Source organism: Choloepus didactylus, chromosome 12 (assembly GCF_015220235.1).
Source record: "Choloepus didactylus isolate mChoDid1 chromosome 12, mChoDid1.pri, whole genome shotgun sequence".
NCBI classification, from domain to species: domain Eukaryota; kingdom Metazoa; phylum Chordata; class Mammalia; order Pilosa; family Megalonychidae; genus Choloepus; species Choloepus didactylus.
The window spans coordinates 89,228,839-89,255,166 of record NC_051318.1 but is presented as its reverse complement, the minus strand read 5'-3'; the positions used below and the strand labels follow the sequence as shown (position 1 = coordinate 89,255,166).

Here is a 26,328-nt window from a genome sequence, read left to right as displayed (position 1 = left end):
TTTTTTCAAACTGGTCAATATCTCATGTCCTTGCTAACGTTCCCTGGGCTGTGATGTGTAGTTCAAATAGCTGGCCAGATATGTTGGTTTTTTTCCTTTTTTCCTGTAGGGCAGGGCATCACAGACTTGAGCTGGAGCTGGAGAAAAAGCTCGTGATTGCCTTGTGAGCCACCTCTGTTGAATCTTAATGTGTTCTTTCTTAACACCTTGTTCCTGACTTCCTTCATTTGCTTCTGATGATTTTTAGTGTTGTCAATTATTTAGCTAACAGGCAGAAAACCAGGCTTTTATTGACATCCAAAGGGACCCTCCTGAGTGTAATAATGAAGGCAGTTTATTGAATGCCTGTGAGGTTGCTTTCTAATTGTATGCATTAATCTGCCCATGCAAGCTGGCTGAAAATACACAAGCAGATTGCACGTGCAGATGGAGCACACTGGATGGTTTTTATGAAAAGACCTCTGGAATGTACTTCTGTAGCACTGTCTTTTCTTTAAAAATCAAATGACTGTTACTATTGCAATTGGAGGCTGAGAGCAGACCAGATTAATGGTGCATTAAGTCTGCAACTCTGGTTGAGGATGGACTCAAATTTCAGAATTTAGAATTAGTTTTAGGATTCTTAAGCGTGGAAGTGGAGGGGTAGACATGAGCATATAACCTCAGCACGGTTTTCACCATTATTTTTAGTCTCTGTAATTATTAACTAGTTACCAAAATTCAAATGTGATACTTTTCAGTATGGCCTTTTGTCTTAGTCAATATTACAGATATATATGAAGGTTTGAAGTAACAATTAATAACCTTTGATTTTTTTTATACCAAAGAGGAAGTGGCGGCCTAGGTTATTTAAAACATGGGATAAAATAAAATTCAGTATTAAAAAATTTAGGTAGTAACTTATTTCGGGGATATAGTTGTCTTTCTAATTGTGCATTTGTTTGTCCAGGGGCTGAGATAGGTTTGGATTTCCAGCCTGTTTAAACATTGGTGGGGGCTGGGGAAGATGTGATTCAGAGAAGGTAGCCAAAATGCATTTTGTATGCTGGTGTGATGAAAAACAGTGCTTTTTTAAGGATTTGCGGAAGACATGGGAATTGGCTATATATATATATATTTTTTAATTAAATTCAATTTTATTGAGATATAGTCACACACCATACAATCATCTATGGTACATAATCAACTGTTCACAGTATCATCATATAGTTATGTCTTCATCACCCCAATCTATTTTTTAACCCTTTTTCTTACACCAGAAAGAATCAGAATCAGAATAAGAAATAAAAGTGAAAAAGAACACCCAAATCATCCCCCCCATCTCACCCTATTTTTCATTCAGTCCCTGTCCCCATTCTTCTACTCATCCATCCATACACTGGATGAAGGGAGTACAATCCACAAGGTTTTCACAATCACACTGTCACCCCTTGTAAGCTACACTGTTATACAATCATCTTCAAGAGTCAAGGCTACTGGGTTGGAGTTTGATAATTTCAGGTATTTACTTCTAGCTATTCCAATACATTAGAACCTAAAAAGTGTTAGTGCATAAGAATGACCTCCGACTCCATTTGAAATCTCTCAGCCACTGAAGCTGAGGATTGGCTATATTTTAAACTTTTAAGTCTTAATTCATATCTAGTAACCATTTAATATAAAAGATTTTACACTTTTCTAGTTTTTTTTAAATACAAAAGTGCTTGGCTCCTTTAAACTAAATATGCAAAGTAATAATAAGCCTCTAAGTTATTGAGAGACTGTGTAGCAATGGGCACAGTGTCAGGTACATTTTCTTGTACCTCCTTAACCCCATCAGGGATGCATCATCCCCCTGTGACAGGTGGAGGCTTGGACCATTAAAATTGCCAGAGTCACAGAGGCAGTAAATGATGCAGCCAAATGGAGGGCCTGAGATTGGGGGATGGGGTGGGTGATGGGGAAAATAGGCAGTTTAGGTGGATGGAGCATTCAAAAGTCAGGAATATCTGGGTAAGGGTGCGTGGTGAGCACTGTAGAGACACAGGGTCCTTGTGGAGACGACTCTTAGAGGAGAGGGTAGCTTAGCTCAGAGAGGAAGATGGGGGCAAAGTTGACTTCTGTTTCTTCTGCCAAGATCTAAGTGTTGCCTAGAGAAGGCAAAAGAAGAACTGAGGTAATATGCCTGCTTTCTCTTCAATCATCGTCATGTACGAATTGCATCCTCTTTCCAGAACCATCACTGGGCTTCTTACCGCAGTTCCACTTATTGTAGAGTAGCTGGCTTTTCATGTAGGGTAGCTGACCATACACCACTCCTTCGTACAGTTTCCAATATTGTTTCTAGGGGTAAAAGGGGTTCAGGTCTTAAAACCACAGCAGGAAAAGCTCTTGGAATCAAGGCCGTTTAGAAACAGGACCTTCCTGCCCCTCAACTGCCGAGCTCCACCTCCAACTCAGCCTGTTGTGTTGTAATGTTGGGAAGTTTTCTCCATTTCCTCCATCTGAACCATGTATCTCTTTTACTTCCATTGGATAATAGTGTGATTAGTTCCTAGGAGGCACATCTTCATCTATTTTAGTATCATGGAGTTGAGAATCCAGAAAGGTCTGCTGCATATACTCTCTTGAATCCTGAGTCTGCCTTCTAATATGCTCACAAAACTTCTAATGCCCTTCGTGGGAACTTCCGAAAATACTTCAGGGCTAAACTGATCCCTTATCCATATGGTAGGCTTAAATCCAACCTCACATTTTATAATTCAGGTAAGGTGAATTGAAAGTTACCCTTATAACTTCCTGTCTTATGCTAATAAGCTGAACTTACAGACACAAAAATCCCATAGCTATTTTTTTCGGAATAAGACTGATCAGCCTAGGAAAGATCTGACCTGAGGGGTTCAGTAGGAATCCCTGCCTACTGAATGTTAAATCATTTTGATGGTGAAGACCAAGTATAAATATCCCCACTATGAATTCTCCCTGCAGATGCCCTCGTTCATGTTAACTCATTTCATTCCCACCACCACCATGCTAATAGAAGCATTTGTCACATGCCATTTTATTATGGTCTGTCTTCTGGGCTTCCCCGGATTACCCCGTACTGTCTTGGCCACTACGTCTCTTCTTTTTTGGATTGTTTTGGATGCTCTTGCCAGATTTAGTTTTCTAAAGCACAGCTCTGATCATGCCCCCCAACTTTGTTTTTTTTAATTGTTTAAACATATAAGCAACATAAATTTTCCCATCCCAACCCCTTCCAAGCATACTATTCAGTGGGATTAATCATATTCACAATGTTGCAATACTCTCACCACCAAACAGTCTCATTTTGTTTGACACCAACTTCACAGGCATGCATAAACTATGTTCCTATATCCCTCTGTCCCCCCACCTTTACGTAGTTCTTATCACAGCTTATATATTTATACATTGTAAGTCCAAAACCATTGGTTTATTATTACATTTTATGAATTTGCCTTTTACATCCTGTAGGAATTAAAAAGTGGAGTTACAAATAAAAATGCAATAGTACTGCTATTTCTGTTTACCATGCCATCGTGTTTATCAGCGATCTTTATTTCTTCCTGTTGCTTCAGTCAGTTGTCTAGTGTCCTTTCCTTTCAACTTGCAGAACTCCCTTTAGCATTGCCTGTAGGGCCGATCCAGTGGTGATAATTTCCCTCAGCTTTTGTGTATCTAGGAATGTCTTAACCTCTCCCTCATTTTTGAAAGACAGTTTTGCTGTCATATACAATTCTTGATTGGCAAATTTTGCTTTCAGTACCTTAAATATGTCTCCCCACTAACTTCTAGCCTTCATGGTTTCTGATGAGAAATTGGCACTTAATCTTTTTGAGGCTTATGTGATAACTGCTGCTCTCTTGTGGCTTTCAGAATTCTCTTTTTAATCTTTGGCACTTGATGGTTTGATTCTTATGTGGTGTGATGTGGGTATTTCTGGGTTTCTCCTATTTGGAGTTCATTGAGCATCTTGAATGTATGTATTCATGTCTTTCATTAGATTTGGGAAGTTTTCAGCCATTATTTCTTTGAATGAGCTCTCTGCTCCTTCCTTTCTTCTTCTGGGATTCCCACAATGAGTATATTGGTATACTTGATGATTCCCCACAGGTTTCTCAGGCTGTTTTCATTTTTCTTCATTCTTTCTTCTTTCTGCTTCTCAGACTGGATGATTTCAATTGGCTTATCTTCAAGTTCACTGATTCTTTCTTCTGCCAGCTCCAATCTGCTGTTGAACCCCCTATGGAATTTTTCATTTCTGTTACCATGATCTTCAACTATGTTTGGTTCCCTTTCATGATTTCCATCTCTATACTGATATTCTCTTTGTGTTCATTTATTGTTTTCCTGATTTCCTTCAGTTCTTTGTCCATGTTTTCCTTTAGTTCTTTGGGCATATTTAGGACCATTTTTTACAAGTCTTTGTCTGGAATGTTCCATGTCTTATCCTCTTCATTGATGATTTCTTATGCTTTAATCTTCTTTGCCTGGGCCATTGCTTCCCATTTTTTGGTATGTTTTGTAATCTTTTGTTGAAACTTGTACATTTTGATATTTTGATGTGTTATTTCTGGAATTTAGACTCTGAGGCATCTGCTCCTTAAGTTTGTATCCAGCTAGTGTTATGACAGAGCTTTCCTTGAGTGCCGGGAGCTAACCAAAGAAAAGGAAGGAAAAAAAATAAACACCTTTCCCAGCCTTTGCAGATTGACCTGTGAAAGTGCTCTCCTTTAGAGGTTATCCATACAATGAGTCTAGAGGATATCTGGGGGCAAAGATTAGGATCCTCCCTGTCCTTTGTGTACATGTGTCTTGTCTTGGGCATGCATGTATAGCTCTAGGCATTCCCCAGTTCCCTAGGAAACAGTTTCCTCATGGTCCTAGGCACTGTACTTTATGTTCTACAGCAGCAACCCCTTGCCCCAGGCAGCCACTTGATTGCTCTCCCACATTGTTTTGTAAGAGAGCTCTGTGAGCCGCCTTCAACATGCAGGGCAAGTTCTGGGACAGTGAGTACATCAGCCACCTCCAAACAAATTAGGCCAGATATACATGCTCCCAGTATGTGCACAAAGGTTACCCTGCTCCCTCCAGAACTGGGACCAGGAATCCACACTGGGAGCATAGGCTGGCTCCTCACTGAATCTGTAAGGAGTGGGGAAGGAGCCAGCCAGGGCTCCATGAGATCCTATCACTTTTGTGTACAGTTTTTCTTGATTTGGTGCTCCCCCTGTTACTGTCCTTTAACTGTTTTCTGGAGCTTTGAGAAAGATGTTTCTGCCAGTTCTTGCTGGTTGCTCAAAGCTACTGTGGGAGGATAGAGTCCTGAAGCATCTCACTCAATCATCTCGATTAGGGTCCAGGGAGGCTTTTAAGAAATACAGATTCCTGGATCCACTCAAGATATGGTGAATTAGAAAGTCTAAAGCTTGAGTCCATTCATTGATAACAAGTTCCACTGATGATCCTCATGTAGTTGTCCCACACATGTCTTCCTATTGGCATTTGGAAACCCTTCTCTATAGACCCCAGAATGGCACTTTCCCTAGCAAATACCACCACAGTGTATGTTTTTACTCTTTTTGTTTGACAAACATTTCAAACACATACAAAATATGTACCAACCACCAAAGTTATACGGTTAAGATTTTGATTTCATCTGGTTCATTATTTAAAAGAAATTAAATATGACAGAGACTGCTAAAGTGCCATCCTTCCATCCTCATGCCTTCTCCCTCCTTCTTTCCCAAGCAGAAACCACTGTCCTGGGATATAACATTCATCAATGCCCTCAACCAAAGATCACCGGGAACACATCTTTAGTTGCACAAGTTGGGTATATTGCTCACTGCAGTGAAGGAAAGTGCACACCACAGGGAACAGTGGGGGGTCTCAGTAAGAGAGCTTTGGAAAGAACCAGCCATTGGACTTGGGCTTTGGCTGGGTAATTTTGGGAAGGGTCTAAGGAAGTGGTGGCTTGCACAGAAAGTAGGGACAATTCTGTGATTAAACATCTGTGATGGTTGGGTTCACATGTCAACTTGACCAGGTAATGGCGCCCAGTTGTCTGGTCAAGCAAACACTGGCCTAACCATTACTGCAAGGTCATTTCATGGCTGGTTAATAAACCAGAAGGCTGGTTTCTTAAATCATCAGTCAATTGATTGCATCTATGGCTGATTACATCTACAGTCAACTAAGGGAGTGTTTTCTGCAGTGAGAGAATCCAGTCAGCTGGATTTAATCCAATCAGTTAAAGACTTTTAAGGGAGAAGAGAGAACTTTCATTTCTTCATCAGCTAGCCTCTCCTAGGGAGTTCATTGAAGACCTTCATCTCATTGGAGTTGCCAGCTTGGAACTTGCCCAACGGAATTTGGACTCGTGCATCCCCATAGTTGCGAGACGCTTTTAAAAAATCCCATCTTTACAGATATCTCCTGTTGGTTCTGTTTCCCTAGAGAACCCTGACTAATAAAATATCTCAATAAATCTCATCTATAAGGGAGAGAAGACTAAAGTGAGTTCAAAGCTGTAATTGGTAAAGAAGTAGCAATCATTCATTTAGTAAGAGAGGGGGATGTTTTGTAATTTGTGGGATGCACAGTGACTTTGTGTGAAGTAGATGTTCTGTTAGACTGTTTACGCCCAACGGAGAGCTACATGGCATGGCTCTAAGTATCAGATCAGTCTGTGAAAACATTGAAGTCTAGATGTACATGTCAGATCGGTTTCTGGACATCAGGGGTTGCTTTTCTTCTTTTTCACCGTTTGTGTTTTTCTAATTTTACTATATATATGTATATGTATGTATAGTATAATTAGAACAGAAACACACACACGCACATATATATATATATATGTAAAAAGTACATCCTGCTATTTTGTGGTTTTTAGATATTTATATCATCTTAATTTTTTTGCTACTTATTTGTACTTTTTTAAAGATTTAGCTATGTTATTCAGGCTGTAGATCTACTCCATTCTCTTTTTCTCTTCCTCTCTTCCTTTCTTCCTTCCATTCTTCCTCTCTCAGTCTTCCCTCTTTCTCTATCTCTGTAACCCTTACAAATGGGGCTTGACTGAATATCCTTGTTCAGGTCTCCTTGGGGAGGCACTATGCCAGAGTTTAGATGTCACAGACATATTCTGCTTTACCCGGTATCGTCAAATTGCTCTCTAAAGAGGTAAGGCCAAATTTCTCTCCAATTAGCTACTTACAAGAGAAACCAGTGCAGTCACACATCTTCCCTAGCATTTGGCAAGGTTATCAGACTTTTTTTGGGCCAGTTTGACAGGTGTGAAATGGTATCTTGTTTTAATTACTGGTGAGATTAAAGATCTTTTCACATGTTACTGCTCATGAGAGGCCATCAAGTATAGTGGCTAAGAGCAAGGACCCTGGAGCCAGGCTGCCCAAGTCCAATCCTGGTTTTGACATTGACTAGCTGTATGACCTTGTGCTAGTTACTTCTATAAACTGGAGATGATGACAGCACCTACAACACAAGGTTGTTGTGAAGATCATGCTAATATATGTAAGGTGCTTACAGCATGGCCTGACAAAAACAGCCTGTCAGTATATAAGTCCTAGCTATTATTACTGTTGTTCTTTTTATTATTGTTATGAATCCTGTTTCTTCCTCTGTGGAATGCATGTTTCTACCTTTTACCCATTTTTCTATTGCATTATTTGTCTCTTTCTAATTTATTTGTTAGTTTTTTTAATATATTCTGCACATTAATCCTTTTATTGTTTTATCTTTGGTTATACATGTTATATATGCTTGGTCTGAGTGTTGTCTTTTCATCTTATCTGTGGTGTCTCACCATTGCTTTTCATCTATTAACACAAATATATATAGTTATAAATTGTAATGAAATAATACACTTTAATGTTTGCTGTCACTTTAAACTACAGGATGATGTAATTTCTCACTCCCACTGCTAGCCGACAAAGATAAACCAACATAGCAGCTGTTTCTGAACCTCTTCTTCAATACTAGAACCTCCTCTTCAAAAGTAGAATCCAAACTTGATGATTTTTTTTTTATGAGTACAAAAGATATGTAGTTATGAGATACACACTTAACAGCACAAGCCTGAGTAGGCAGAAACACAATCAGCTGGTAGCAGTTCGGGGGCCTTTAGACCACATTTGAACTGCAGAGGGATTTGATTGACCTGCACAATATTGGCACGCAGGATTTCAAAACAGTCTGAGTTGGTTGCCAGTCTATTTCACATTTTGTATGTTCGACATTTTGGTTATGCTGAAAAAACCAGGACATCTGGTGCTAATGGCCTCAGCCCCCCTGGTGAGCCATGTCTGGGAGCTGAGTGACAGCTGACCCCTTTCCATGGAAGAGGGTCTTTCATTTGAAGTCGCCACCACTTTCTCTCAGCTCTCCAACATTGGTCCGAGGGGTAGTGCAAGTTATCATGGGATTTGAGCTCCTATTTCCCTCTCTCTGTGCCCACTTCCTTCATTTATACAATTTGTTTGGACCCTGCAGTCATTTGAGCTTGATATCAGCCAACAAGTGGTAAAAGAAGGTAAACCTGCCCCATACACACTCCCGACAAGACAAACATAGCAGGGGAGAGGTTTGTAGCTGTTATTTTTCATTGAGGGTACTTTCCCCATTAGGACTGTTTATCTATACAATTAGTAGTTTAACATTTTGCTTAGGATGTTGCTATGTGTCTTGTCATAGTTCAAAGTTGGTGGGTGTGGGTAAGCAGGTAGAGAAAAGTGCTTAACCCCTGGTAGCCGTGGTGTGTGATGAGTGGCAGGTGGTTAACTCATAAGCTCCTGTAGTTCTAAGTTATTTATTTATTTACTCTCATTGATTCTTTCCAAAACACTGAAAACACCAGTCTTCTTTTCTAACTATTCAAAAGAGCAAGCAGACAAAACAAAACAGAAGACCCCAAACTTACAGAAATTGTCTTTCGCAATTCTGGGCTATCCAAATGAACCAACAGACACATGGTTCGTCATCTGTGGCTTTTCTTATAGTTTTTATTCTCTCATAAAGATCATATTCTTGATGAGTGTCCATTCATAGATGTATACTGTTCCAGCACATTTCAGTATAAAAAGTGGCATCTCCTTCCTTCTCTGACTTTCTCACATTGCAGTTTCTCCTCTCTACCCTTACCCCTCCACACACCTCACAACAATGTTCTAGTTGTATTGGGATAGATTAGTAGTAATTTTTGTACTCTGGGCCTAGGAAGCTCCTGGGCCTGATAAGAAGACCAACTCAAGGATGAATAGACTCTTCCCTTTTTCTGCATCCCCTCTACCACCTCCCCGAGATTCTGAAATGGCTAAGAAGCCCAGCTAACTCCTTGAGATTTCTTTTGTTCTACTCTTCCTCAACTCTTCTTGCCTCTTCTTATCTACTTTCATAATTGATCACCTTGATTGAGAAAGAATCACCTTGATTGAGAAATAGTAGTCTTGTATATTTCACTTTATGTTTTATTATTTAGGGTAGGATTATTGCTGTAATAAACAGACCCCAAATATATAATAGCTTGAGCATTAAGTAAGTTTTTCCCCACCTTGCTCCACTTGGTTATTCAGGGACCAAAACTGATGGAGGCTCTACCACCTTCAATACATGTCTTTTAAGGTTGCACTGGAGGTTTTCTCTATTCCTATTCCAACCAGAAGGAGAAAAATGTACGGAGGCTCATGCCTGGGAAATTTATAAGCTAGTCCTGAAAATAACACATCGCTTCCTTTCACATTCCTTTGACTAAGACTCAATCACAAGGCCAACCATAGTTGCAAGGGAAACTGGGAAATGTCATCAAACTGTATGAGCAGGAAGAAGAGGAGAGCATAAGTCTCGAGGAATGTTTAGCAGTAGCTCTGCTACAACTGTATTATGTGAAGCTAAGGTTATGCTACAGAGACCTTTTAGATTAAACCATGGGAATCACTGTAAGATCAAACAGGAAGGAAACTTAAGAATCATATGTTGAACATGGGTGTACTATATGTAAACCAGTATAAATTGCTGGTAGCCCATTGTCAGATGGGTGCTTTATCAAGCTGGGTCCACAGTGATAAAGTGGGAGAGGACCATCCTTCTCCAGTACTGGCTGTGATGATAAAATAAATAGCAAGAAACCCCAAAGAAAAGGTCACTTGTAGTGCTGGACTCAAGGCTTCTTAGTTGGTTCCCCACCAGGAGACTCGTCTTCTTTTGCCCCTCAGAGAAGTTCTATATCTTATTTTTTATTAAAAATGACTATAAATGCCTGCAGGGATCTCAATTCAGTTCAGCCAATATATGGAAATTATTTAGCAGGGGCTGTGCTAATAGTAGAAAACTACCAGCTAGCCTGGTAACGTCCCTTGTTTGTATACTAATCACCTTTCCCACCACGGGCTCCTACTTGTACTCCCAGGGCAGTCCCGTGGCCCTGTCACCATGCTCTAATTTTGTGGCACGGGTGGGCAATGATCATTGGCACAAAGGCCGTGGCCGGTTCTTGGCTACCCAGCAAGCTCTGTACTTGGCATTGGCAGGTAAGAAGCAGCAGCAGCCTGCACTGGAGCTGCCAGTCATCTTGGTCTGAGGTTCCTTTCTTGCTTATTTTGGGATTGCTTTTTGCATTGCTTTCTCCCATGGTCTGCACTCAGCTAAAGATATTCCAAAATCTCATCCAGACTTCTGGGAAACTCTCTTCTTTTTCCACTTTTGACTGATGACTTCATAAAGCCCCAAACAGTGGGGGCACCTTCCAGACTCGGCGACTTCATTAGTCTCCTTGTCTATCCTGGGCGAGATAAGCAATCCTAGACTAACGGAAAGGCTGCTTGTCTCAACTGCCAACATCATGTTTCCCGGGGTTATGTACACCGCTTAACTTTTAGCTCTTCCCTGCCAAGCTCGAGCCTCTGACCTTGTTCACATGCTGGGTTCTACCTGAGTAATTATCTGAAGCAATGTTGGCATCTGTTTAATTTCTAATTCCTTGTTTTTATTTTATCTTACTTTTTACTGGATGCTATTTGTTCTTGCCGGACCATTTGTGTTTCTTTTGATGTCTGTGTCCCGAGTACTTGAGGAATCAGATCTTATTATTAGGCTTAAAATATTATTGGGAAGCAGAAGGGAGCAGATGAGGCAGACTGCAAGAGTCGGGGGTAGTGTAAATCAGGCCTCAGTGAGGCATCCGGTTGTGAAAGCAGAATAAGGAAGTAAAAGTTCACACATTACGTGGGGAAAGGACGAAGGTGTAGAAGTTGGTCAGTGGTAGGCAGAGTGGGGCAGTCACTGAAGTAAGGACTACAAAACAGTTCTAGCATGCAGTGCTTGACCTGGGGGAGAGGAAAAAGTAGGGTGGTGATTTGGATTGTTAAGGGAAAAACAGAGACTTTATCTCCATGCCAATAATGCAAAGTGGAAAAATGAAATGGCAGGCTCACATATCGCAAACCGAGTTTTATATATTTCAAACAAACGTGCCTCCAAGGTGCATCTTGCCATGGTACTTTGTTTTGGTTTTCTACCCTATCTTGTTCCCATCCTTCCCTTTCGTTCTACCCTAGGAGGACACTTTCAGTTGTCATCCAATAAAAGCCCAGGCCAGTATCCAAAGGCATGCTCAACATTCATATTTATATTTTTTTATGAAGATACTAACACCTATTTGTCTTCCTGGTAGCAAAACTGCAGAATTCTTGAGCAGACTGGACACAGAGTCACCAAACAGACGTGCCTGTCAAATTGCGCCTCGTGATCCACAGTCCTCGACTTCGGTAAGTGGAATTCCTTGCAGGGTGCTGCCTGGCAACTATGAAAGAGTTATTTTGTGGCTGAAGACTGTGAGTGTCGAGTTACCTGCATAGCAGAGGATGCTGGAACACCAGACAGATGACCTGATCTGAAACATTGGCCTCCACTCTTGCCTCAGCTGCAAAACTGTGCCCTTGGAGGTCAGGACTAACCATCAGTCCTTAGAAAGCCCATTGGTCTCACACAGTCACCCATCCATCCCTCCCTCAAATTTTTATGTCTACTGAGTGCTTACAGTTTCTGCCATGAAGGGCACTGGTCAAGTGAAGGAGACAGTTGATAGTTATAAAGCAGAGTCGTGAGTGTGGAACATGTCACAATTAGGGAGCATCACCACCTTATCGGGAAGAAGCATCTCTGCCAGCCTGTGTGGGTGTGTGCATGGGTGTGTAAATGTGTCCTGGTAGGGGGACCTCAGAGCTGAAGCTTAAAAGATGAGTCAGTAAGGTATCAGAAGGAACCAAGACACAGAAGCAAGCATTAAGGTATAAAGGCACGAGGTAACATGGCTTGTGTTGGGTAAGAGCAGTTTTATGTAGCTGGAGCATAGGATAGTGAGCTAGAAGGCTGCAGAAATAGGCAGGGGCCACAAGGATACCACTGGCAATTTGAGTGGGACAGTCCTCCACTGTCAGGCAGGATGTTTAGCTACCCTGACCCCTAGGTGAGGATGCTCTGCCCACACAGTGAGATATCCAGGAGTGTCCCACCCATTTCCAGACATTCCCCAACAAGCTGGTGATTTTACTTCACTGGAGAAATTTATAGACCATAGAAAACCAGCGAGGAAATGTATATAGCACGTTGAAGAACTTAGACGTCATTCTCTGAATACTGAAGGCTGGTGAATACTTCATTCATTCTGTGAATACTTGAAGAATGGTGGGTGAGAGGGTGGAGATAAGGGGGCAGGTCCGAGCACTGCTCAGAAGGTAAAATTGGCAGGGCTTGGTTATTGGCTGTCTAACTGGGGACAGCAATGTCAGTGTGATTAAGGATGACTCTGGGAATGGATTGTAGTTGAAAGAAAAGACGGACTTAATATTTCAAAAGTCAGCTTGTGCAGGGCTTGGGCAGCTAGCAGATAAGTTAGTTGTTGGAGAAGCCCAATATTCATTCCCTGCACCCCCCTCCCACCTTCGGTTTAGTGACCATGTTTTAAGAAGTCAGGAAGACATATAGAGCTTATATGTGTGGACGTTTTTTGATCAGTTTTTTTAACATATCCTGTTTGCAAAGGCACAATAAAGTTGCATCTTAGAGGCTATAGGCAATAAAATTAACGATATAACAATATGTAACACAAACCATATTCATATTCTCTGTTCGTCTGATTTTGGAAAAAGTCTAGCATATCAATATGGTAGTTTCAGGAATTTAATTTTAACCTAAAAAATTCTGATTTAATTTATAAGTTTCAGAACTGGTAAAATAGAGTTTTGGAAAACTTTAAGAAATGCTTTGTTCATGTGTGCACTCCTGTGTAAAACACATGACTTCTGTGTATATTTTTTAAAAATTAAGGAAATGCATATTTAAGAAGTTAAAAAAAAGTCAGAAAGATGCTATGACATTTACCCACAAATCTTTGGGTGCTCCTTAATTTTAAATTATTTTCCTGCGTCTAATGTGGTCTTTCAGTGTCAGAGTCTGTTGATGTGGGTTCCACGAAACATATCGACATAGAGCCACTGTTTCTGCACTTGTTATGGGGCTCTTGGAGAAAGGACTGAGAAGCCATAGGGAGTGGAGTGAACTGTCAGCAGATGACGGTCCTTGACATCTGTCTGGATATCCTGATGCTCATGATGAGCAGGGGAGGGAGAACAGGACTTGAAGAGCTTTCCCAACTGGGTTTTCGGGAGAATTGCCAGGATGGTCTCGCTTTCTGTTTGGGGCTTTCCTGAATCCTTCTGAATTGAAGCACCTGGCAGGACTGTGTGTGCCTGCTCCATTTATTTTGGCTCCTTTCTTCAATTTAACAAGATCATTCTGAATTTTAATATTGCCATCCGAAGCATTAACGACATCTCTCACTGCTGTATTTTCTGTGAATCGATGAGTGCATTTGTCACGCGAGCCTCGGGGCTATTAAGAGAAAATATGGAGCACAACAGGACCCAGGGTAGCTCCTTATGAACTGCATGCAAGAGCTGCTCCCATTTTGACACCAAGCTATTAATAATTTGTCAGCATTTAATATATTTAAGTGAGTTTTTATTCATATTCTACTCTTCTTATCCTGTCTCAGCCATATAACAGAATTCCTCCGAGGTTGCTATGCAGAACCATTTCTGATGCTTTAATAAAATCACATATGCACACTGCCCTTGTGTGAAGTGCATTACTTCTCTGCTAAAAGAAGACACTTGCAGTTCACCTTAGCTATGATAAATGCAAAGAATATGAGCGTTGCATGTGAAGCTCATCTCCTGGAGTATGATGGGCTGCAAGGCTTTAGTTATTTGATTTTAATGTTTAGTTTTACTACCTGATGCAACTTTCCCAAGAAATTGTTCTTCCACTTTTCTTATTTAACTGTGGGTCTGCCATGGGCAGAAGGGAATTTAATAAATACTACATAATTATGTCAGCCAGAACATCTTCAAGAAAATTCCCTTAGGTGTTACACACGAGGCCTTTAGACAAAAGAGGCCTTAGTGTTCCCTGACGCATGAATTAATAGAGTCCTTTATTCAGGTAGGGGTGTGTGTGTGTGTGTGTGTGTGTGTGTGTGTGTGTGTGTGTGTGTTTGTATGTAGGTATCAGCATTGCGTACCCTCCTCAGCTGTCATCACTGAGTATTTCCAGTGGATGCTAAATGGTTTCCATCCTCTGGCTTACCACCCCCTGCCCCAAGTCAGGCTTTTACTGAGAATAATATTTTTTGAAACTCTGATCCCTTAGTTCCACTGCCCCAAATCATTCCCTGGCTTCCTGTCACTTCAAGGCCAAAGTCAAAATGCTTTAGCTTAAGCACAAATCCCTTTGTGCTCTCTGCCCCTGTCTGCATCTTTAGCTTCATCTCTCATCGGTCCCCTGGAGCCTGGAGGACTGGCTTAGAGTCTGGGCTGTTGGTTCTCAACATGTGGTCCCTGACCCGCTGCAGGGTCATCCCCTGGTAGCTTACGGAAAAGCTGGGGACTCTCAGGCCCCATCCCAGACCTCCTCAATCTGAACCTGCATTTGAACAAGACCCAGGGGTGGTTTGTGAGCATTTTGAGGTTTGAAGAGTACAGCTCTCTCCTCTCTGGCCATATCCTCCCACTCACCTCTCTGAACACGGTGCAGTTTGGCTCTGGAATTTTTATCCACTTGTCACATGCTCATTGTATAAAGAGTCAAATAATACTTAAAAGCATGTGTCCCTTGCACCCCTTCAATCCCGATTCCACCCAATTCAAACTCGTAATAGTTTCCTAATGCTGCCGTAACAAATGACCCCAAACTTGGTGGCTTAAAACAATGCAAATTTAATGCCTTATAGTTCTTGAAGTCAGAAATCAGAAATGAGTCTCAAGGGGCTAAAATTAAGGTGTCAACAGGGCTGGTACCTTCTGGAGGTTCTGGGGATGAGTGGGAGGGGGTACTCTTCCTTGCTTCTAGATGCTACTGGCATTCCTTGGGTTCATCACCCCACTGTCTGCTTCCATCCTCCACCTACATTCCCTCTTATAAGGACACTTGTGATTAGATTGGGTGCATCCCAATAATCCAGAATAATTTCCCTATCTTGAAATCCTTGATCACTCTTTTGCCGAGTCTCTTTTGCCATATGAAGCAACATTTACAGGTTTGGGGCATTAGGAAGTTGGATCTCATTATTCAGCCCACAACATTCCTCGAGCTGTTTCTTTGGTCATTTGGCTTCATATATCTAACTGCTGTGTGTGTATTGCTGTCTTTTGATTAACCAGTTTTAGACCTTTGCTATTCATTTACATTATGCTAAAAGAATTTTTAATATACTCTTTTTTTCTGTATAATTTTTTATGTATATACATAACAGTGATAACTTTCAAAGTATGATTTCACAAGTAGAGAGCAACTTTCAAAGAATGTCATGGGTCACATATACATTCTCTTAATATGATTATTTAATATAATTATTCAGTATTTAGATTTTTCCTTTGTTATGACCATGTAAATTATTTTTTCATCGACAAGCCAGTTAGTAGACTCTGGTTACATTCCCTTTCTTTTACAACTTTAAAAAAATTTCATTGTATTTTGCATTTGCTTAGTTCCTTTGACCATTTGGCTGCCTTCCCCCAGCTTTGGGACTGTTCTAAAAAATGCTCCTTAATGCAAATTTCCACGTAGTTTGCCATCTCATGCCTGTCAAATTACCAATTCTAACTCTTTTTTCCTTATGGAAAAGTCCGTCCTCGATCTCCCTCACCCCTCCTGTAACCTAGACTAGATGTTCATTAGCTCTGCCATAGAGCTGCTGTTCTGGGACTTTCCTTTGACACAATGGTTCGCAGCCCTGTCTGTGATTGGAATCACCTGGGGAGCTTTAAAAATTGCTGATGCCTGGGTCACATGCCTAGAAATCCTGATGTATTGTGGCCTGGATATCAGGGTTGTTTTTTTCTTAAAACTCCCCAGATAATTCAAATGTAGAGCCAAGGATGAGAATCACTGCTTTAGAGTCATTTTGGGAATTGCTTTTATTGCTTTCCTATGTTGGGGTCACTGTTTTCTGAATCTTGTTTCTTCTTTTTCCTTGCTTTTATTTCTCTGTTTTTGTGGAGCATATTATTTGGCAGCTTCCTGAGAGAAGATGCATGGAGAGCAAACATTTGTGGGTCTTTACATGTTGAAACAAACTCTATTCAGGCCTTATACTTAGCCTTGCAATATTTCTAGGAGGTTGTATTGGAAATTCAACCTGGAATAATTTTCATTCAGAATTTTGGAGGCATTGTTGTTTTAACTTTGAGTATTGGTTCCTAAGAAATCTTACTGAATCTCAGTCCTTTTATGTTGACTTTCCCTTCTTCCCCCTGGAAACATTTTAATATCTTCTCTTATTTTGTGATATTCTGAAATGTCATAATGATGTGCCTTAGTGAGAGTCCTTTTTTATTCATTGTCAGTCTGAAACTCATCTGTAGTTTTGGAAGATTTTCTTGTGTTATTTCTTTGATTTATTTCTTTCCATTTTCTCATTGTGGAATTCCTATTAGTCAGAGCCTGGACTTCCTGGATTTATCCTCTCATTTTTTTTTAAAAAAATTGTTTTCTCCTTTAATTTATCTGACTACTTTATTTTTACATTCTGAAAAAACTTTTTTTTTTTTTACTTAAATCTAAATCTTATGCTGGTTTCTTTCTTAGTGAGAGGGGAAGATGATATTTTAAATTTCTTTCTTAAAATTTTAATTTCTTTATTTTTAAAAATAGCAACCTATTCTTGTTTAATGGATAAAATATTGCCTTATCTCTCAGAGGGGACAATGTGTGGAGCAAAAGAAAACTTCCAAGAAAGGGGCTTGGAGACTCACTGCTTAGCATGCAGACTTTCACACACTCCTTTCATTCTTAGTCTGCGCATGACCACTGCTGCCTTCTGTACTAAGAGCTCTGAGACTGTTTTAGTTTATCCAGAAAAGACACTTTTGATCACCTAAGGGTGTTGGAAGAATTAGCACTTGGATAATCATGCCAGGTGGTAGGGGCATGGAGGTAAGGGGCGTCTATTAAGACTTCTTAAGAGGTCCTTTCTTTTTACCTTGCCGTCATCCATCTGTCTTCTCCAATACCTGTGTCTCCATTTCTTGTCCTTCTCTTGCTTTGTGGTGAAAATTGACTTACTCATGGGGGTCCTCTATCCCTGGCCCAGCGACTCTACAGGTTGGACCTTTTCCTCTGTAAGCCACTTACCCTTTCTTCATCTATTTCGCCTTCCAATATGTTGGACTGGGAATACGGATATCTCTTGGTTTTTGAAGATAGCATCTGTGTTTCTTCCTTTACTTTCTCTGTTTCACGTAATTCTTGAGAGAAGGAGAGAGCAAAAACATCCTCCACCATCTTGAAATGGGAGCTTAATGCTTTTTCAGCTTTCATTTGTTCACACAATGTCCTTCTTCCTGATAGTCTGATTCCTACTCACCCTTAAAACACAATTTAGTGTAACTCACTTTGATAAGGTGCTCTGGATCCTCCCTATTAAATTAAATGTCCTTTTGTGCCTTCCTTTAGCACAATAGCTGTCATGCTGTGCCGTACATGTTAATTTTCTTGTCCAGGTTATAAGTACTGGGATCCTACATAACACAGTGCTTGTCTGTAGGAGGGTTAACTACTGCTGAGTAACAAACACATTATAAGCATAGCTTTTGGGGGAGGATGAATACAATTGTGTATTTTAGCTAAATGACCCCAAATTAGTATTAATATTAAATTAATATTTAATAGTAGAAAAAATCATAGGAATACAGTGACTTAGAAATTTCTGGACTTTAGAATTAATAGAAACAGTGACTAAAAATATGTCTTATTTTCTCCTAATTATTTTTGAACAGAAACTTCCAGCCCTACCGAGGGAAGACAGCTGGGTAAGCAAACATTGGGACTGCGGGTAACTTTGAACTCTTCATAGTTGATGTGTGATTTTTAAACTACCGCTTCCCAATTTTGTAATTCTTTCTATGGCACATTTTGTATCAAATAACCATTCTTTTTCTGAGTGAAAAACTAGGACCCATCTTCTGACAAAAGAACAACAAAGTGGTAAGTTTAAAAAGAAGATATGCAAATAGACTTTAGGTGCCTCGCTCAAGTCATCTTATTTGCTTTAACTAAATATTTCACACTGCCTTTTGATCTCTTGAATAGAAGCTATCTCCTTTCTTTCTTTTAGAGATTTATGTGGAATGTTTGAGATGGAGACTAATGTTCTAATATTCATATAAAAAGAAGGGGCCATTAGAGAACCCCCTCTTTGTCTTCTCACCGTCCCTTTGTGCTTAGCATATAGATAAGAGAAAGCCATAGAATGTGTGTCTGCCTGTGCACCTTCTCAGGGTTTGGATATCGGGGGACTTTCTGAGCACATCAGCCTCCACTGTTCTAGTAGGTACTGCTCTAGCTGATACAATTCCAAAAGCCCCTTTCTGCTTTTCTGGAAAGTGGTGATTATTATTTGAAGTGGGACGTGAGTCATTATAGTGATGGAAAGGGGGAGTGAATTAAGTAGTGTTTGAGAAAAAGGAGGACCCACCTCCCCATTTTAAAGGGAAAGTGGGGGATCAGCCTCCGTGATCTTTAGGTAGTATTCGTCCAAAAACTAGGTGTGAAGTACTTTCTCACCTGCTGTTACACCGCTGCTGGTAGTTTTATGAAATTAAGAGAATTTTCTAGGTGTTAGTCTGTTAGACTAGCCTCTCTGCTTGAGGATAGGGAAAGTATATGATAAATGAACAGACAGAACACTTCACATCCCATAAATGCCAACTACGTGGTCACCGTGCCAGCGCATGGAACCCAGACGTAGGTGTCAGAGGGACTGGAAGATGTACAGCCACGTGTGCTGGCTCTAGCAGGCACCCCTTCAAATCCTAATTCAGCCAGAAAGGATGTCCCTGCGCTCCTGAAAAACCCTCACACCCCCCGAAATAGAAATAAGCTTCAAGTACGGATTGGGGATGCAAAGACTTAGAAAGAAACTGGACTTACACAGCATCACCAGTTGACAGGCTGTTTGAGAAGACTCCCTTAGTGAGCAGTAGACACACCATGGTGACTCAAGTCAGTGTTACTATTGCTTATCTCTGATATTTACTGGTCAGCTAGTGGGAACATACTTGAAATGTCTACTTCCTTTATTTCAAATCCTTCTCACGAGAAAGAATAAACAATGCTGATCATCACTGAGGGGATATTTTTCAAAGCTTAATTAAACACACATTTAAATCATCCTTTAAAGTGTGCTAGATAATAGCACTTACACCAGCCTTCTTTTTATATCTCTCAAGGGACATCTTCAGACATAAACATAAATCGCTCAATAAGCAAGTGGATGTGGAGAGCTTGCTGTAAGCTCGGGACAGAGGTTGAGAATTAGCCCCCGTCTCAGAGTCATTTGTGGTGCTTTTTCCCATGATGCATCTTCCCTGTACCATTACAGGCCAGGAGCCGGGCTTATAAGGATTCACTGAGAGAAGAAGAAAACCGGAAATTGCAAAAAATGAAGGACGAGCAACACCAGAAGGTATTCTTGTCATTGCTTGCCATTTGCTTGTGGTACTAGATCACTGTGGATGGTTTGTGAGCAGAAATATTTAGATATGTGGAAATTCTGGAAAAATAACACAAGCATTGAAAATATAAAAGGTGAGCTCTGGGTGTGTTTTGAGGGAATAATGGTGGCTTTTCCTAGGGAAAATGGCCATGTTCACGGAAGGCTCCCGTGTGTCTCTAAGCCAGGTGCCGGCAGTTTGTAGAGAAGATGATAGAGCACATGAGAGCTTCTGATCTGCAAAAACAAACAAACAAACAAAAACAAAAACAGCCCACACCATTGCTGTTTTTGTGCAAAAGATGTGTGGAATTACAAATAGGGTCAAAGACTATATTGCATACCAAAGTAGGCATACAAAGTTAGGAGACCAGCTTAAACATTCACCTAGAATAGTTATACACATACAACAAAAACATGTGTAAAGATATACACACATGTATACAAGTGATTTGAGCAGTAGCAATCAGTGAGATGGATGCTGAGACCCACAACTTATGAAAAAAATTGTTAATATCAAGGAATGAAACACTAACATTGATAAAAACTCTAAATATCAAGAATAAAGTAAAAATTAAATGTAAAAAGCAACAACAAAAATGAATGCAGAGCCTCCTAAGAGAAGTGTTCATAGGGCATTCCTCATTGTTTATTTTTTTTTTAATTTAATAAATTTTATTTTGAAATAAATTCAATCTTACAGGAACAGTTGCAAAAACAGTACAAACCCCATACATAGAACTCCATCATACCCCGACCCCCCTCCCCCGATACCCCGATCCATCACCTTTAACATCCTGTCACACCACCGTCTCTTTCTTTCCCTCTCTCTCTCCCTCCCTATCTGTCATCCATCATCTATTGCTCTGTCCTCTGAACATATGAGAGCAAGCTGCACATATCTGTGAACAAACACTGTAATTCACATATACCTTTCCCATGGACAAGAACATTCTTTTATGCAATCCCATTAAGTGCAGCTAAGAAGTTCAAGAAATTCAACATTGATACAAAGCTTACATTCTGTATTTCCTTTTTTTTTTTCCTTGAGTCCCATCTGTGTCCCTTTCAGCCTCCTCTCCTCCATCCTCAGATCCCATCCAGGATCATCCTTGGCATTTAATAGTCATCTATTTAGACTGTCTTTTTTTTTTTTTTCAATTGTGGAAACATATATATAGCCTAAATCTTCCCATTCCACCCCCTCCCTAGCATTCCATTAGTGGGATTAATCACATTCACAATGTTGCAATGCTATCACCTTCCCCCCATACATTTCTAGAAGTTTCCCTTCACCCCAAACAGAAACCCTACTCTCATTTCTTAACTCCCCATTGCCCCTTCCCCCACTTCGCAGAACCCCTACTCTACTTTTCATCTCTATGATTATATTCTCTGACACTTTCTTTGTGTTTACCGTGGGGCTTAAATTTAACATTTTAGATCTATAACAATCTTGTTCTTCTTTGATACCAACTTAACTTCAATATGACACACAAACTATGTTCCTATACGCCATCATTCCCCCACCTTTATGTAGTTCTTGTCAAAAATTACCTATTTTACATCGAGTCCAAAACCACTGATTTATCATTATAGTTTATGTATTTTAGATCCTGTAGGAAGTAAACAGTGGAGTTATACGTCAAAAATACAGTAGTATTGGTATTTATATTTACCATGTGATCTTTACTGGAAATCTTTATGTCTTCATGTAGTTTCAGTCAGTTGTTTAGTGTCCCTTTCAGCCTGCTCAACTCCCTTTATCATTTCTTATAGGACTGATTACTGGTGATGAAGTCCCTCAGCTTTTGATTATCTGGGAATGTTTTCATCTCCCCCTCATTTTTATCCTCCAGGTGTTTGTGGATTCTCCAAGTCTCTGATGGTTATTGACTTCTATTTGTATTCCACTGTGGTCAGAGAACATGCTTTGAACAATTTCATTTTTTTTTTTTTATTGAGGCTTGTTTTTATGTCCCAGCATACGGTCCATTCTGCAGAAAGATCCATGATCACTAGAGAAGAATGTGTGTCCCGGTGACCTGGGATGTAATATTCTATATATGTCTGTTAAAATTCTCTTTATCTCTCTCTCTTTTCTTTGTTTCTCTGTCGGTAGGGCTCTCTTTAGTATCTGAAGTAGGGCAGGTCTTTTATTAGCAAAATCTCTCAGCATTTGTTTGTCTGTGAAAAATTTAAGCGCTCCCTCAAATTTGAAGGAGAGTTTTGCTGGATAAAGTATTATTGGTTGGAAATTTTTCTCTCTCAGAATTTTAAATATGTCATGCCACTGCCTTCTCGCCTCCATGGTGGACACTGAGTAGTCACAACTTAGTCTTATGTTGTTTCCTTTGTATGTGGTGAATTGCTTTTCTCTTGCTGCTTTCAGAACTTGCTCCTTCTCTTCAGTATTTGAGAGTCTGATCAGAATATGTCTTAGAGTAGGTTTATTTGGATTTATTCTATTTGGAGTTCGCTGGGCATTTATGCTTTGTGTATTTATATTGTTTAGAAGGTTGGGGAAGTTTTCCCCAACAATTTCTTTGAATACTCTTTCTAGACGTTTACCCTTCTCTTCCTCTTCTGGGACGCCAATGAGTCTTGAATTTGGATTTTATATTTTATCTATCGTATCCCTGAGATCCATTTCGATTTTTTCAATTTTTTTCCCCATTCTTTCGTTCTTTCATTTTCTCTTCTGTGGTCCTCAAGGAGGCTGAGTTGTTGTTCACCTTCCTCTAATCTTGTATTATGAGTATCCAGAGTCTTTTCAATTTGGCCTACAGTTTCTTTAATTTCCATAAGATCTTCTATTTTTTTATTTACTCTTGCAATATCTTCTTTATGCTCTTCTAGGGTCTTCTTTATGTCTTTTATATCCTGTGCCATGCTCTCATTGTCTGTCTGTAGTTCTTTGATTAATTACGCCAAGTACTGTGTGTCTTCTGATCTTTTGATTTAGGTGTTTAGGTTTGGGTTCTCCATATCGTCTGGTTTTATCATAGGCTTTAAGATTTTCTGTTGTTTTTGGCCTCTTGACATTTGCTTTACTTGATCTTTAATTTGTCAGAATTTGCAGCTTGGTGGTGTACACTCTCTCCAACCAACCAGCAGATGGTGTCCGTGAGTCACCAATTCCCCTCAAGTCAGTTCTCCCCAATCCTGTCTTTGTGGTGTGTGGGGATCTGACCCCCATGGGGTCCACTTGATGCACTTAATTTGGGTGTGCTCTCAGTGCCGTCTGCCCCAAATGAGGGGCGTGTGTCTGAGCAGTTAGGGAGGAAGGGCAGCTTTAATAATCAAACCTCCCAGGTGTTCCCAGAGATTTAAGGCTGTTCTCTTCCGCTGACCCAAAAGTCCTTGGTATTGGCGTAGGTTCCCTGGGATTTCCGAGTGGGTCCCCCTTCCCTGCTGTGCTCTTCCAGGACCTCTGCTGAGGGAGGGAGGGCTGTGCCACGTCACAAGTGTGCACCAGCCTCCAGGGAAGCCCTGGGATGCCGGGCTGTGCAGGGGCATTCCCAGCCCCCTTCAAAGATGGTTGAATGGGACACGTTAACTTCCCCCTCCTGCACAGCTCCACCCTCCTAGCTCCAGGACAATCAGCCGTGGGTGTATTCAAGGCCACTGTCCACGGCTGATATTGTGGCATGTGAGCGGTGCTGCAGGAAAGACTCCCTGTCACACTGGGTGTCTTGGCATGGCTCTGGGCTATGGGTTCGGCCCCGGGCAGGAGTGCCCCCACCCGCTGGGGAGATGGCTGCAAGTTGCGTGTTTTTTTTCTCCTTTTTAGCCTATAATTCTTGACTGGTATGAGGAGCTATGGCCGTGTTCCCCCAGGCTCTGGGATCTTTCCTCTTGGAGAAGATAGACCCCCTAGGGGGAGGTCATTAGCATTTCGATGGTCTCTCTCTGCTTGTGCTATCTCCACCCTTCTCTGAGTCACAGCCCTGGGAACTGAAAATGACTGGGGCTTTCTCCACTGAGCTGAAAAAGAAACAGATGGTCCCCTTCAGACCCAATCCAAGGCGACCCTCCAGCTCTCCAAGGTCAGTTATCACCCAAAGCCTCTGTCTATTTTTTGGGGATGCGTACCTGTAGTGAGCAGTTCACACTTGCTGCCTAAAACCCCAGTTGGAGCTCAGCAGAGCTATATTTGCTTGCTGGGAGAGAGCTTCTCTCTGGCACCATGAGGCTTTGCAGCTCGGGCTATGGGGGAGGGAGTCTCGCGACTTGGATCTACAGGTTTTACTTACAGATTTTATGCTGTGATCTTGGGCATTCCTCCCAATTCAGGTTGGTGTATGATGAGTGGATGGTCTTGTTTGTCCCCCCGCAGTTATTCTTGATTATTTACTAGTTGTTTCTGTTTTTTTTCAGTTGTTCCAGGGGGACTACTTAGCTTCCACTCCTCTCTATGCCGCCATCTTCCCTCTCTTCCCTCATTGTTTATTTTGAATTTCTTTTATGATAGCCAAAAACATTCGGGACTGTGACTTGATGTCCCTACTCAGCCTTTAGTAAATAGGCTCAGAAAGGACCAGAAGTTCCTCAGCATGGGATGAAAATGATGAAGCTGACCAGGGGCTAGCTCTAAGTTGCCACTTCATTCCAGCTCCTGTAAATAAGCAAAGTAATTTGTTTATTCGGAGACCACTATCTTCCCTGCCATTATTCTTTTCCAACTTTTCCTCTTGCCATATTGGTAGTTGATAAATCTTGTTAATACTTCTTCCAGAAATTCTTTCAGATCTATTTGTCAATTACATAATTGACTGGAATTCTAGCCCCCATTTTGGTTTCCTCAATTTGGTTTAATTATTTTTTTTCCTTATATCTTTGCCCCAAGTTTTATTATAGCAATTGTGTATTTTAAAAAATCACTTTACGAAATAGGCATTTGTATACTAGTGGTTGTTGCTATGATTTGAGACTTCTGGTGTTTTATAGTGGCCAACCCTTTCCTTGCTCACAGTCAAAATGACTGTGGCACTAGACATTTTTGTACATTGTAGGTGATCATTAAATCATTTAAAGAAAGAATGTGATGTTTTATATTTTGTTACTGAGTTACTATGTAAGCAGTAGAGAAACCATGAGGCCTTCTTATCCTTTGGTGGTTTCCAGAAATAAGTATCTTTTTGGGTTGACGAGGGGTTTATATTGAAACCCACAATTAAATAAGTAATGTTATAGTAAGATCCTGGTAATTGGCAAGTAGTAGATTGATCTCGTATATTCTTAGACATATTTTCAATAATGACTGTTAAATGACATGAAAAGGTTAATCTTTCCTTGAGGTTTTAACTTAATATCAAGTCCTGAGGTACTTAGATACTGAGGAGAAGATTGGGAAGTCAGTTGTAATTATGATTTATTTAAAAATAACTTCTATTGAATTTTAAATAATGTTTTATAAAGTTTGGTGTATATGTTTGGGATGTTAAAACCATTAAAAGAATATTTCACAGAGAATGCTCAGTAGATTAGAAAATCAAACCTGGGATTTAATTTTCAGGTTGAGCAGTTATTTTTAAACAGTAAAAAATAAACTTTTTCAGTTCTTAATAAATATTGTTTTCCTTCTGCAATTAGACAAATATTGATTCATACATATTTTCTTGTTATTGATTGAACATTTTTTTTTATCATATAACCTTCTACATAAATTATTTCCCTTTACTCACTGTAGCCTTACAGTAGAAGAAATAGCTTTAGTGTACACATAATTCATCCTTAGGGGCTTCAGTAACAGTAGGAGCCATAAAGATATTTACCTCTCTGTTCTACCTCATTTGTGCTTCCCCCACTTTTTGTTCAATCTGATTGCTTTTGGAAAATGTCCACTGAAAGCATTCCCTGCGTGGTAGGGCCTTCCACTCCTTATCGCTTCAATGATTTACCTTCAGAAAACAGGAAGGATCACATTTATCATAAAAAAAATACAGAAAAAAACACATTTATAGCATGGCGTCCATTCATGTGTTCATCAATTCCATTTATTCAACAAATATTTACTGAATACTTACTACATTCTAAGCATTTCCCAAGTTAATGGAGTAATTTGTAGGTAGCTAAGCTAGGTTAAGTTTAGTTGTTAGAGCCATTATTTTGCTCTCTGTATCTCTGACTTCACATTCTTGCTTTCCTCTGGTCTCCTGAAAGGTTAATCTCTCAATGTTTGACATGTGATTCAGTTTCCTCCTCCTGCTTCTTGAAATTAATTTATAATTATTTTTTCCCTTATGCCTTCAATA

At 40.3% G+C, this 26,328-nt stretch overlaps 1 protein-coding gene across 2 annotated transcripts in view; it reads left to right on the top strand.

The window, feature by feature from the left end:
• The window catches only part of EPSTI1 (epithelial stromal interaction 1), a 100,784-nt gene that overhangs the window by 37,200 nt on the left and 37,256 nt on the right, over positions 1 to 26,328 (top strand). For both annotated transcript variants that reach the window (XM_037800209.1, XM_037800208.1), the window contains exons 7-9: positions 11,693 to 11,786; positions 18,357 to 18,389; positions 19,961 to 20,044. In XM_037800209.1, the coding sequence (XP_037656137.1) occupies positions 11,693 to 11,786; positions 18,357 to 18,389; positions 19,961 to 20,044 (211 nt within the window). The remainder of the gene's footprint in view (positions 1 to 11,692; positions 11,787 to 18,356; positions 18,390 to 19,960; positions 20,045 to 26,328) is intronic.